Genomic DNA, 13408 nt, shown 5'->3' with positions numbered 1-13408 from the left:
CGAACTCAAATCTTCTGAAAAAGAAGACCAAGGTAGACACAAAGATTAAAGTATCTTTTTGGCACTTATTTCATACTGAAAATCTTTAAGGTATGTTAGGAGAAACCTGGGTATGTAAATTTAACTTTTTAGCTGTGAATTTTATAAAATGTAAATACAGATAAAATATTTTTGGTGAAAATTCAGTCCACGATGAGATATGCTGTCATTGTAAAATATACACTGGATCTCAAAGACCTACCATTAAAATATCTTTTTTTTTTTTTTTTTTGAGATGGAGTCTCACTCTGTTGCCCAGGCTGGAGTGCAGTGGCGCGATCTTGGCTCACTGCAAGCTCTGCCTCCCGGGTTCACGCCATTCTCCCGCCTCAGCATCCCGGATAGCTGGGACTACAAGCGCTGGCCACCATGCTCAGCTAATTTTTGTATTTTTAGTAGAGATGGGGTTTCATCGTGTTAGCCAGGATGGTCTCGATCTCCTGACCTTGTGATCCACCCGCTTTGGCCTCCAAAAGTGCTGGGATTACTCCAAAAGTGCTGGCATGAGCCACGGTGCCCAGCCTAAAATATCTAATAATTGTTATATTGATTACATGTTGAAATTATATTTTGTAACATATTGGGTTAAGTCCTTAAAATTAATTTCACATTTCTTTTTACTTTTTTTAAGGTAGCTACTAGAAAATTTTAAAATACTTCTGTGTCTCACATTATAGTTCTATTTGAACAACACTGCTTTAGACAGTTGACTACTGCACAAATTCTAAGTCAGAAACACACTTTAGCCCAAATTACTGGCTTAAGCTATGCACCCAGATTTATCTGAAGTAGAGATGGTGTCCAAGACAACTGACTCTTTCACATCAGTTTATTTGGTAGTTATCACTGCATTCTGAGTGGGGGAGGAAATAATAATCCTATCTTTTTTCTATCAGCATGTAAGAATAAGATTTGAAATAGCTGCTCCAAGAATTATTATTTAGAGTTCCTTGATCCAGTGTTCTTCCACTATAGATACATTGAGAAAGAAGATAAAGTTTTCAAGTCAATTCCTCTCCTACAGAGAACTTGGCATAATCATTGGCTCAGGTTGCCCAAGTAGCATTTTGTCAGACGCTCAAGATATTGAAATGTTCTAGTTCATCTCACACCCTAAGAAGGAAAGAAAGCACATTCTCTTTCTTAAACAAGTCTGAGTTTCAGACCTGAACCCTACTGTTTCCCCTGAAGTTGAGGAGCAACAGGACCTTTCCAGTCAATATTTTGGTGTAATGACCAAGGAAATTTCTCCACTCAAATGTAACAAAAGCAACTGCCAGTGGAATCTGTTTTCCTCAGACATTACGTGGAATTTGATCAGCAAGAATTGTTTGTAATGAGGAGCCTAAAAGAAAATTTCTTTAAAGAGCAGGATTAATTTGGAATGTCAGAGATTCAGTTCTATTAATCTGATAAAGAGAGAAAGAGAGCAAAAATTCTTGGGTATTTTCTTTCCAATAAGTTTAACACAGATATAGTTCCATGACTAGAAAATAATGAAAAATTATCTAGAAGGATAGGAATATAAAGAAAAATTACATAGCAGTCATTCATGATACTTCCTGAATCCCACACTGACATCCCAAATTACAGTTCTACAGCAGAATAAAGGAGTGCCACCTCAGTTTGAGATTTTGACCTTGCTATAAGAAAGTACAGACCTCCTGTAGTATCCACAGGGTACTGGTTCCAGGACTGTCCATGGACACTGAAATCTGCAGGTGCTCAAATCTCTGATATAAAATGGTATAGTATTTGCAAATAACCTATGCACATCCTCCTGTATACTTTAAATCATCTCTAAATTACTTATAATGCCTAAGACAATGTAAACACTATATAAATAGTTATTATACTCTATTTAAAAAAATTTTTTTTGTAGAATTTATTTTTTATTTTCTTGCTATGTTGACCAGGCTGGTCTTGAGCCCCTGGCCTCAAGTAATCCTCCCTCCTCGGCCTCCCAAAGTGCTGGGATTACAGGTATGAGCCACTGTGCCTGGCCATATACATATTTTGTATTATTGTTTTTATTGTTGCATTTTTTTTTCCCAAATATCTTTGGTCCATGGTTGGTGAAATCCGTGGATGCCGAGGCTGACGGTACACTGCTCTGTTCGGGTGGTAGTACACAGGGTGAGAGTGTAGCCTGACAGCCAAAGCCTGGGTTCCAATCCTACCTCCACTACCCACAGCCGTGCAATCTTAGGTGCTGTGCTGCAGTCTCCTCATATATGAGGTAGGAATAATAACAGCACCTACCTATGCAACTGTTGTGAGGATTAAATGGAAAGTCTTGAACAGTTCCTGGTGCATAGTAAATGCTCCAGGAATGTGAAAAATGTCAGGTGCTATTATTATTATGTAGCTCTCAATACCCACAACCAGAGAATTTTAGAGCTGGAAGAGATCTTGCTTATTATACAGCTCAATCCTGCTTAATAATTCCTGCTACAGTATCTCTTCCAAGTGGACTGAAACAGGGTCTGTTATCTAGTAACCACTGGCGATGGGAACTCACTACTTCCCAAAAAGTAAGGTGTATCTTCCATCTCTGTGGCTCTACTAGTTAAACACTCACTTCGTAATGGGACCAAAACCCCTTGGTGATCTTTTGTCCATTCATTCTTTTGCACAAGTCTAGCCATTTTCCCTTGTGGCAACCTTCCTTTCACACCCCATCATGCCTATTTCCTGGGAAGAATCTGCTTTCCAGATTCTTTCAACAATTCTAGAGCCTTTACTACTTTGAATTCCAACAACCATCATTGGGCCTCCACTATATGCAAAGCATGTGGCTTTTATGGATGTTATGCATTCCCAAAGGGAAAAAAAGATGCGCAGAGTCATTGCAGCTCACAGCTGAGCTATGGGCTGTGAGACACACAAAAGAGCAGTGAAACAGACTTGAGCATCAACTGGCAGGATGGAAACTCACCAGGAGGGATTACATCACAATCACACAGGGAACCACTGTAGCTTTAATCATTTATCTCCTGACTAGTTCCTCTCTGTGATGTGGAAATTGTATCCTCAACTGCCAGTTTACCTAATGATTGGAAAAGTGTAGGGAAAATAGAAAGGAGGGAAGGGCAGGATCCAGTCACCAAAGCAAAATTGGGATAAGCCAATGTATTTCCGCCAAGATTGGTGGAAACAAGCACAGATCTATTTCCTTTGAGCTGCTTTTTGTGAAATGGTACTGGGCTGGCATTTCCTTCTCACAAGATTTGCTGTAGAAATCGTAACTGTTAGAGTGGGAAGGAAATTTGAGATCATCTTGTCTAAACCTCCCATTTGACAGATGGAGAAACTGAGGAGCAGACTGGTTAAATGACTTGAAGTGGCGGCAAAGCTGGACTACACCTGAAGTCATCAGGTTCCTAGTCAGTCCAGTGCTCCAGCCACTCTACAATGCTGCTACTAAGACAGGCGTTCATAAAAATCACTTGTTCCCATTTGACTTGAGGACTTACACTCATTGTCGCGTTAATCTCTGCCACCGTTTCTTCATCAGTGGGAAACTGATATATCTGGACCCCATTGCTGACCAGTTCACTCATGATCTTACTCTTGAATTTGTGCAGTTCATTCTTGGCAATGGTGTCAGCTTTTGCAATTATTGGAATGATGTTCACCTGTAAAACAGACACGTCCATTTTTACACAATTCCAACATAAGAAAAATAGACAAGTGAATAAAACATAGCAAACAAATAAATAAAAATTGCAAAACCTTACTGTAAAAAATAAAGATGTTTCCTGCTTATAACAAAACATCTCATGTACCCCATAAATATATATGCCTCCTATGTACCTACAATTTTTTTTTTTTTTTGGGGTAGAGATGATAATGAAAATCAGACTTTCTACCTAGGTGAAAAATTAAGAAGACCTGAGATAAACTTTTAGTTCCATATTCAAATACTTTTACTTCCTCCCATCCTGCACTGAAAGTATACTTGTAATTTCCTCTCCTGTGCTACCTCATTTTTCTTTACAGAGTAAAGGAAGTGTTAGGCTTCTATGACAAATAGTGATAACAAAGGAGCTTATTCTTTGAATGACCAACCACTCCTTTTAGACCCCTCACATCTACTTCAGGCTCTTGAGTTTGCACATCCTAACAGTATAATAACAAAGTTTTTGTAAGAGCAGTGGAGTATTCAGTTCTATGCAGCCCAACATCCTTTCTTTCTTCTGATGACCTGAAAATTGCTGAGAGGAGAACTTGTGTATTAACCAAAACAAAAATGGTGTTGCCCACTGTAAAATTTTTCAAAATCACACCAACTAATTCTTTTGAAAATCAGTAATTCCATCAAATTACTCCTTCATGCCAGAATAAAATCGAGCGCCAAAGGCAAGGCTCACTTTCACAGCATCGGTTACAAAGAACAGGGGAGAACTCAGAATTTTACATTAGTGGCAGGAAGCCCAGAAAGGGAGCCAAGGATACCCCCCCCAGAGCACAACTTCCAAACCCCGTGTGGACATTCTTTCCCCGGCTGCCCCCAGCCCTGTGCACAGGACACATTTCTTAAATTCAATTTCAAGATTAACTTTCCCCTAATCCCTGTAGAAATACAGGTTTCAATAAGATGTTACTGACATCCAACATATAGCACTATGACCTTCACCCAGCTCAGGTGAGAGAAAACAGACTCGGTAAGGAAGCTCTCCTAGCCAGGGAAAAGAGAGTCTTTCGGGAGGTGTTCAGGTCACATCTGCATGCCTTTGCTTCTCCTTTTATCCAAAGGCCAAATTAGAAATCCTGATAAACCCGAATGAGATGACACGCTGACAGAAAGACCTATTCTTCAACCTATTCCTCAACCTGCTCCTAAGCTCACCATGCTTGGGCTTCCTGCAGCAAGTTGCAGACTAAGAAAAACATCATTGATGGTGGGGGAAATGTTTGGATCAGGACCAGAGGAACAAGAAACTTCCTATTGTTCTTATTGGCTATCTTTTATACACATTTAGTATTTAATTAATGTCAACATAGACAAAATGGCAGAGATTCACTCTTTCTTGGCCAAATTGATCAGAGGAGATAGAGAAATCAAGCAATTTAGTTTTAAAACCTCTTTTTCCTCACTAGCAGGAGCTTGGAAGTCTTTTCTGAAATGACCATACGTTTGCTTAACCCTTCCCTTTACTTGTATAAATAAAACTTTGATATTATCATTTTCAGATGCTAGCTAGCTCTCCAACTCTCCAACAATATCACTTCTTTGAAAGTTTAACCTGCTTTATGGTTGACTGTTTGCTTTTATTAGTTGCGCCTATTTTGCCTTTTTCTTTTTTGTTTTCAGTGAACTCTATTAAACATAATAATAGTGCTGGATATTATCCGGCTGGGTCTGCATACGCAGCCCTCGGTTAGGAAGCCTCCTCACTCTACTTCCTTCAGAATGTCTGCGGAGAACGGGGCACTCTTGAGAACAGGGAGGTCTGCCCCTGCTTCCAAGCACACGACAGACCCGGACGTGGCCCTCACTGCCCACGATCTCTCCACTATCATGGCTAATGGCGCAGCTCCCAGGGAGCTGAGGAATCAGACGGGATGAAGGAGGGTTTCCATTTATTCTGCAAAGAGTACTCGAGCTGCAGTGATCCTTCCAGGCCATTAGAAGATTTTTCTGTAAACTACTGTGTCTGTGCCTGCTGGAAGCCAAAGGAGCCTGGCTTGGCTTCAGCCTCTCCAGCCCGCTAAAGGCCAGTTCGGACAGAGGCCTTGGGGACAGGCTGATCTTCTGAGCATTCTCTCACTGTTTTGTCCCTCTGGAGAGACAACATCTTTATCAGTGTTGTTTAGATAAAATCATAGTAACAACACCCAGCAGAGTCCTCTAAAGAGCTTTATCATCTGATAAGACTTTTCTGTGAATGCAAAAGGGGTTTTGAATCTAAGAGTAAATACCATCCATGGCTTAGTTTTGTGGTTGTTCTTGTTGCCATTTGTTTCATCCTTATTTCAGAATGTATTGTCTTCTATTTATTTCAAAATGGAAAGTCTAATTAATATATAGTAAGGTGCAAAATTTTATCAAACTTACCAGTCTCTTCCTTCACGTGTTGTGAAAAAGAGAAGGTATAAATGTGGCAAGCTCAGGGATCACACTGAAATTAAGGCTTTGCTTTACTTGAACACACATGTGCAGTTCAGTTTTAAAATTGAAGAAGCTGGATCATTATCATCACAGAGACAAAAATTTAACCTTTCATTCCATTGTAAACTTTGAATTAAAACCAAACCTCTAAACACCTTTTAGAGAAAGTTTTTTTTTTTTTTTAAAGAAAGTAAACAAACCTGTAAGTTATATTTCAACCTCCCATTTAAGAATTAAAAATACTTCCTGGAAAGCAACTTGATTTTTTTTTTTTTTTGCTAGTTTTGTTTTGTTTTATTTTATTTTTGTCTAACAGGCAAGAGGTTTTGAAGCGTTTTTCTCATGCTGTCAAACACTGTTCCTGTAATCCAGGAAAAAAAAAATCACATTGAAAGCAGAGAACAAATTAGGGCATTAGGATAAAGAAGATCTAAAAGGAGAGTGGATGATAATCAGAATGGCAGCAAGTACCTTACTGTCCAGCTTTTTCATGGTGACCAGATCCAGGGACTTTAGTGAATGTCCAGTAGGGGCAATAAAGTAGAGGCAAGCATGGATCCTCGTGTCATGGTAGTTGAAGAGAGAACGTTTAATCTTCAATTCCTCTTGCAGGTAGGCCTCGAACTGGGCATCAATATATTCTACTATCGGCTTATAGCTAGAATGCAGAAACAGCACGTTTCTAGTCTCAAACCTCTTTCACAGGACAATCCTCCATTCAACATCACAATGGCTTCTTCTTTCCTAAGGGCTAAAGCCCAAGTCCTTACCTAGGTATCCAAGGCCTTCCATCACCTGATCCCTGAACAGCGCTCCAGGCTTACCTCTCCTGTCCCAGCCACGCCCAACCATTTGTAGCAGCCCGCCCCCCACCCGTGTCAAGCCCTTATTTCCTCTGTGTCTTTGCTCACGCTGGCCCCTCTGCGAGAACCTGTCTTTTTCATACTCTTCTCCTGGCTAACATTCATCCTCTAAAACAGAGACTGTACATATGTGGAGCTGACTGCCACTCCCCCAAGGGGTATCCGTGGAAGATATTGCTAAGAGACTGTGGCATTCTTTCCTGCTGGGCCAAAACTGGGCCTCAAAAATCCATCTGAGAAAAGTGACTGTGACAGCCTCTCCCTACTGATTGCCACTGGTGCACAAAATGAAACTGGTGTGTGGTTTCAGGATATGACATCACCACCTACTGCGAGCTATTCCCTGGTCATCTGCCCTATTCCTCCAGAGATGGGGGCTGTCTGTGCTCCCATAGCCCTGTGCATAATCCATAACTCATCTAGGAACTGAGGCGCTTAGACTATTATGATCTTCAAGATTCCTTTCAACTCAAAATCTTCATGATTTAAAGGTAAATGTCGTAACCCTCTCTTCTCACCAAATCATTCAAATCTGTTTTGGATAATTATGTGTAATCCTATTAAGTGACCATAAACACAATGACTAATAGCATATTGGGGATACACACTCCATAAACCACATGTCCAGGAAGTAAGTGGTATATTAGGTCATTGTGGGAAACCCACTAATTCTTTCTGGTCTCCAAAGGGACTACTCAGAAGAAGTTCGTTTTAGCAACAAACAGACTGTTCTATTAGGAATACGAAGAGTTAATTCTCCCCAAACTTTATTGCCTTTCCGAAGATATAAGTTTTAAGAAAAATAAAAACCTTTCAACACCCAAATCCCATACCCATAAGTTAAACTGAAACCCTTGAAAGGGAACCACAAATCTTTTATAATAAAAATGACAGCAGACATCCTAAGAAAAACAAACATCCCCAAAATAAACAATAACAACAAACAAACTTATGAGCAACACTGAAAGCAGTCATAAAAAGCTTTTTGATATTTTTTTTTGGTGATTTTATCACAATATATTGGTTCAATTAGAGTAGACAAAATCTCTAGAGGCTTTAAAAAAAAAAAAGGTAGGATGTACCTCAGCAATAATAAAGTTCCAAATCATGACAGGCAAAATTCCAATAAAAAGAATGAATGAGCAATAAGATTCTTCTATATTTTCTAATCTTGAAATATAGACATATATTGCATAATAATAATAATATTTAATGAGAGAGTTATAGAGGATGGTGGTTAGAAACATGGATTCAAGCCTGAAACCATAATACAGCCGCACAACTTACTAGCTGTACAGCCTTAAGCAAGTCACTAAACCTCTCTGTGTCTCAATTTCCTCATAGGTAAATCAGAGACAAAATAGTAGTTCTATCAGAGAGCTATTGTGACAAATAAATGAGCCAATACACACAATACATGTAAAGGGCTGGCACACAAAAGTCAGATATAACTATTTCATAATTATATAATAAACAACCACCACTATAGAATCAAGCCTGACTTTTTACAAAAACCTAAGGAAAAAAAAAGGAACTTTACATTCACCCAGTTCTCTGCTGGTATCTGTTCTGCTATGGAGCTCACGTCCAGTAGGGAAGTGGAGCAGGCCACTCCAGTGAGGTCCACCCATGCCCTTTGCCCTTTGAGTCTGGGGCTGATCCTTCTGTCTCCTGACACTGAGGCAGATTTGGGGATTAGGGCTCTTCCCCAGCAGCCTCTTATCTCAAAGGGTAAGAGAAGCAGCTCACAGCAATTGCTCCCCTGCCTCCCCAGTGTCTGATTTTTAGCTCTTAGCACCTCCTCCTCTCAATAGTAGTCCAAATATGGTTCTGCTTTCTATTAATTTCCCTTCTTGCCTCTGGTTTTGATTCTGATCCTCCAAAGATAATGAGAAGCATAACAACACTCATTTTGCAGTGAGGAATGATTTCCGCACTGGATTCAAGACATCTTTTGTTCTCTAATATCTCAGGCTTCCTTCTACCTGTTCTTATTAGAGAGTCCTGGCCAATGATTCAGTCTCCCTTCTTTTCACTCTATGTATTCCCTCTAGAAAATCACACTCATTCCTGTGTTCCACTCACCATCTATCTGATGACAAGTCATAAATCTCTACCTCCAACCCAGATCTTTCCTCTGAGCTTCAGACCCATCCACAATTGCTTATCCTATATTTTCAACTGCTTCTCCAACTAAATATGTCCAAAACTGAATTATTCACCCTGCCTTCAAACCCTCACTTCCCTGTATTCCTTAGCATGGTGGGCCACCACCCACACCACTGGCCAAGTCAGAAACCTGGGATTCAACCTGGAGCCTCCTTCTCTTACGTCATACACATAATAAATATGAAATCCCATCTACTTTACCTTCCATACCATTATTAACCAATAAAAAGAAATGTATTCCTGGACAACAATTTACCAAAACCACTATTCCCTATGTCAAAGATTTAATTATGCTGATGAAATAATTTCTTCTTGATGAGACTCAAGCCAGCCAAGTGGTTTTGTACTCCTCATCATCATCCTGTAGATGAGACGAATTATCTGCCTCTTCCTCCAAATCCTTTCCGCTTCTCCATCTAAAGTGAGAAAGATAGGAAGCTTAATCCCAACTTAGCCTTTTGCTAGCTCCATTCCTACTAACACTTATTTATATTCTTTTTGGCCAATTAAAACTTCCCTGGATTGTGGCCGTATCAATCAGAGGAAAGACAGAAAGACAAATCCAATCTAGCCCTTATGTTTTCACATAATTTTCTTTTAAGGCATGGAGATATTCCTTGTTACACAGCACTCATTTTTTTTTTCCATATACCTCCAGCCATAAAACATACACACACACTAAAATGACAGAGGCTAACCCTAAAACCGATGGAAAAAGATACTTAGACAATGTTTACCACCCATCCAACCTACCCACTGATCATTCTTGCAAAATGGCCAATGCCATCATTCAGGGACTGACTTTCCACTTCATATATGACCAAATACGTACCATGTTTTTCCCTTATCTTGCTGTCTGTTAGCCAATTTTCCTTATCCCTTGACTGCCTCCACCAAAAAGTGTGACTAAAAACTTAAAATTTAAAGGCCAAACAGTCCATCTCACTACTGTTTTATAACTCTGACAAAGATTTGGTGAGGTTGAAATTCCGTCTCAGGGGATTTCAATTATCTCTGCCTTTGAGGGCTAACTATCATTACAGCTAGTGATATGCCATGGACAGCTCACCTCCCATCTCCCCAGTGTGGGGCAAACTAATTATTCTATTTCCAATTGAACAACAAAACTTGCTTTCCCTTCTTCCCCAGACCCCTTTCTTTCTCCACTGAAGAGTACAAACAGCCAAAACAAGGAAGCCCTTAAATAACAAAGAGTGAAATGTGCTTTTAAACATAACAGGAAAGCTTACCAGATCTCTCTTCCTGCCTCCTTCTAGCTAGCCTGGTCTGAGGCAGATAATAATAATACAGGAACGTTGACATGTCCAAAGCCTACATAAACAAACTGGGACATTCTTGAAGTCTTGCATCTATGGCAGAAAAGCTTGCCTAATCCCCAAAGTAGGTAAAAATCAACATGGGCATAGAGAAATACCACATCCCTTCCCATATGGTTACATATTGATGCAGAAATGAATATCCCACTTCCAGTTTCTTGAGGGAGGCAGAGCCTGTCCAAATAACGATTTGTGAACAAGTCATTTGGCTTTACAGTCAACAGTGTCAACAATACCTTCTGAGGCACAGGGTAACAGAGAGTTTTAAGTGCCATTTAAAGAGGTTATGCAATAGCTGTCAAGAAATTTCAGAGGAAGAAAAAAAATATTTGGTATCTAGGTTAGGTTAATATCACACTTCCTTTCTTCTAAATCTCCTTGGAAACTATTATTTGACCCAAATGAGTCAGATAATTTCTTAAGGAGGGCTCCAGCTGCAAATATGAGGATATGCATTGTCCTAGCTGTTTGCTGCTGAGTGCTGATTAGGGAGTGAAAAGCCACCAGCAGCCCAAGGGAAAGTTCCAGTTTAGGGGAGAGGCAAAAATTGAGTGGCAGCACTGTGGCAACCCCAGTGAGCTGGAAGAGCACAGGGAATCTCAGCAAGAAGCTATGTGGAGGATGGTTCTCATTCCTGGGGGGAGGTATCCTGAAAAAGTACAGTTACTGTCTTCCAATCAAGGAATGGACGAGCAAGATTTTTCCTAACGCCAGGGAGAAAATCTACACCAGTCTGAGAGGTGGAGAACAGGCCTTGCTCTGGGTATGTTCTGTGAGTATGCAATGATTAGAACCCCCGGCTCTCTTCCCAGCTCCCACAATGCACTTGTGCCCCTTTCCTTATGACCAGGCCTTTCTCTTCATTTACTGCTCTTGGCATTACAAACAGCCTTCAGGCAGGGGCCTTTCCATCATTCCCTGTCATTGAGGGTCATATATTAAGAGCAAATGCTCAGCTGCAGTGTCAGAGCCGAACTTGTTCCCTGCCCCAGCACAATGTACAGATAGTCCATTTTGGCCAGATGCAAAATAAAATCTTTCTCACTCTATCTAACAATTGTTCCTGTTATCACGGGACAATGTCTACTGAAGAGCATTCAAAGTGCTTTATAGATAAAATAAAGAGCTTGGTGCTCAGCTAAAGAATGAATTAAACATTTCTCTGTGATTAATGTGGTGCTCATACTTATATCAGGCATAGTTAAAATATATCTAGGCAATACGCATTTCCAGATAAAAATAGTCGAGTTCCTCTTTACAAAACACATGTGTATAATATACAGTTTTGAGGAACATGGAAAAAAAATCCTGATACAAGCGAAGTGTCTGAGCTGTAAGCAAACACACCCTAACTTCCTGATTTGTTGTCCATGTCTACATGTTGGTCACACTAAGCAGGTAGACACTTATGCCCATAATGTTGTAACTGCTCAAAGATGTTTCTGCAAGCCCCATTCTACAATCACCTTTGGGCCTGGGGCAGTTTTATTTTTACTTTTTCAAACTTCTTTTGAGAATGAATGTACTATGTAAAATAGTCATAAGACATCTGAGGTTGAGACTGATGAAAAGAATTGGTGCTCTTGAGAAGGAATGTGAACAAAATCCTGAGACTAAGACTAACATGGGTTGTATGCCACGAAATTTTAAGAATTGAAAACTTCCCTCAAATAAGGGCAAATGGCAACTCATGGTAAAGACCCAAACTTACATGGCTTTACAAATGGGGTACATTATAAAAACTCAGTGTACTATTTTATCATTATATAGCAAGCAATGGTGAAGGCATTTGATTACCTGGGGCAGATTTGGTGGAGCTTCTAGAGACCTCCCCTCTAGTGTCCTGGCTTCCCAAGCAGTATGAAGTGATGGATGGCTGGGGTTTCTGCTAAAACTGTTCTGTAGGTTGGCTGGGTGTTTCTCTAGATTGCTTTTCCTGGTAGGAAAGCCCCAAACCTGGTTTCATGGCCTTTGTGGAAAGATGTTGTAAGCTAATTTAGTCCCTCTAATAAAGCTCCTTTCTGATCCTACTAGCTGGGATCAATTTTGATGTCTGATTCTGACCTCAAGGAAGAATATTCTCAGAAAAATTCTCAGAGGACAAGAATATCACACCTTTTAGGCAATAGAGGACCAAGCCCCACAACCAAAAAACCCCCAAAACATTTGGCCTTTAAATTTACCTGGGATGGATCCTGCTATCTCCTCATCCATTTATGTCCCCCCAAAATCCCAAGATGTACCTGTCATCTTTATTTATCTGGTCTCCAAATCCCACGGTGTCAACAATGGTTAACTTCAGCCGTACATTGCTTTCCTGAAGCTCATAACTTCTGGCTTTTAACCGAACACCTGGTTCATTGTGAGTAGCTGGGTCACTTTCAAATTTGGTGTTGAACAAAGTGTCCATTAACGTGGATTTGCCAATGCCTGTCTCACCTACATAACCACAAAAGAAAAATCAGAGAATGTGTCAATGTCTCTCAGACATCAGTTCAATTCATCAGTATTTTTTTATTAGTCATGATTATAAAGTTTAAAAAAGAAAAACTGTCACCAGAAATGTCACTGTGAAGAGATCATTCTTTCTATGTGTAATCTATGGAATACCTTCCTAAAAATGCCTCAATGAATTTCAGAAACTATTTAGCAGAGAGATTTCAAATTTACAGATCAAGAGATTCTTCTTTACCTCTGAATAGAAAAATTGTACTTGTAAGATTGCCTGTGCTCAGTTTGTATATTACAAGAACACGAACTTTATCTCTTTCTCTCCTAAATGTTAGAGTATAAAACTATATTACTTAAGGGATGAAAGACTATACTGTTGAATTTCTGTTACTTGAAACAAGTGATTCCATTTACACTGAATTACCTAAAAGATC

The 13408-nt window shown here is 39.8% G+C and overlaps 1 protein-coding gene across 13 annotated transcripts in view; it reads right to left on the bottom strand.

Moving 5' to 3' along the window:
• Positions 1 to 13408, bottom strand: part of SEPTIN11 (septin 11) — a 97151-nt gene that overhangs the window by 28170 nt on the left and 55573 nt on the right. For all 13 annotated transcript variants that reach the window (XM_054486803.2, XM_054486797.2, XM_054486804.2 and 10 more), the window contains 3 exons: positions 12767 to 12962; positions 6626 to 6812; positions 3516 to 3677 (listed from right to left, as the gene is read on the bottom strand). In XM_054486803.2, coding sequence (XP_054342778.1) covers positions 3516 to 3677; positions 6626 to 6812; positions 12767 to 12962 — 545 coding nt within the window. The remainder of the gene's footprint in view (positions 1 to 3515; positions 3678 to 6625; positions 6813 to 12766; positions 12963 to 13408) is intronic.

This window comes from Pongo pygmaeus, chromosome 3 (genome assembly GCF_028885625.2).
Source record: "Pongo pygmaeus isolate AG05252 chromosome 3, NHGRI_mPonPyg2-v2.0_pri, whole genome shotgun sequence".
Classification (NCBI taxonomy): Eukaryota; Metazoa; Chordata; class Mammalia; order Primates; family Hominidae; genus Pongo; species Pongo pygmaeus.
Note: the sequence above shows the minus strand (reverse complement) of the source record. Positions and strands in the feature narration are given on the sequence as shown.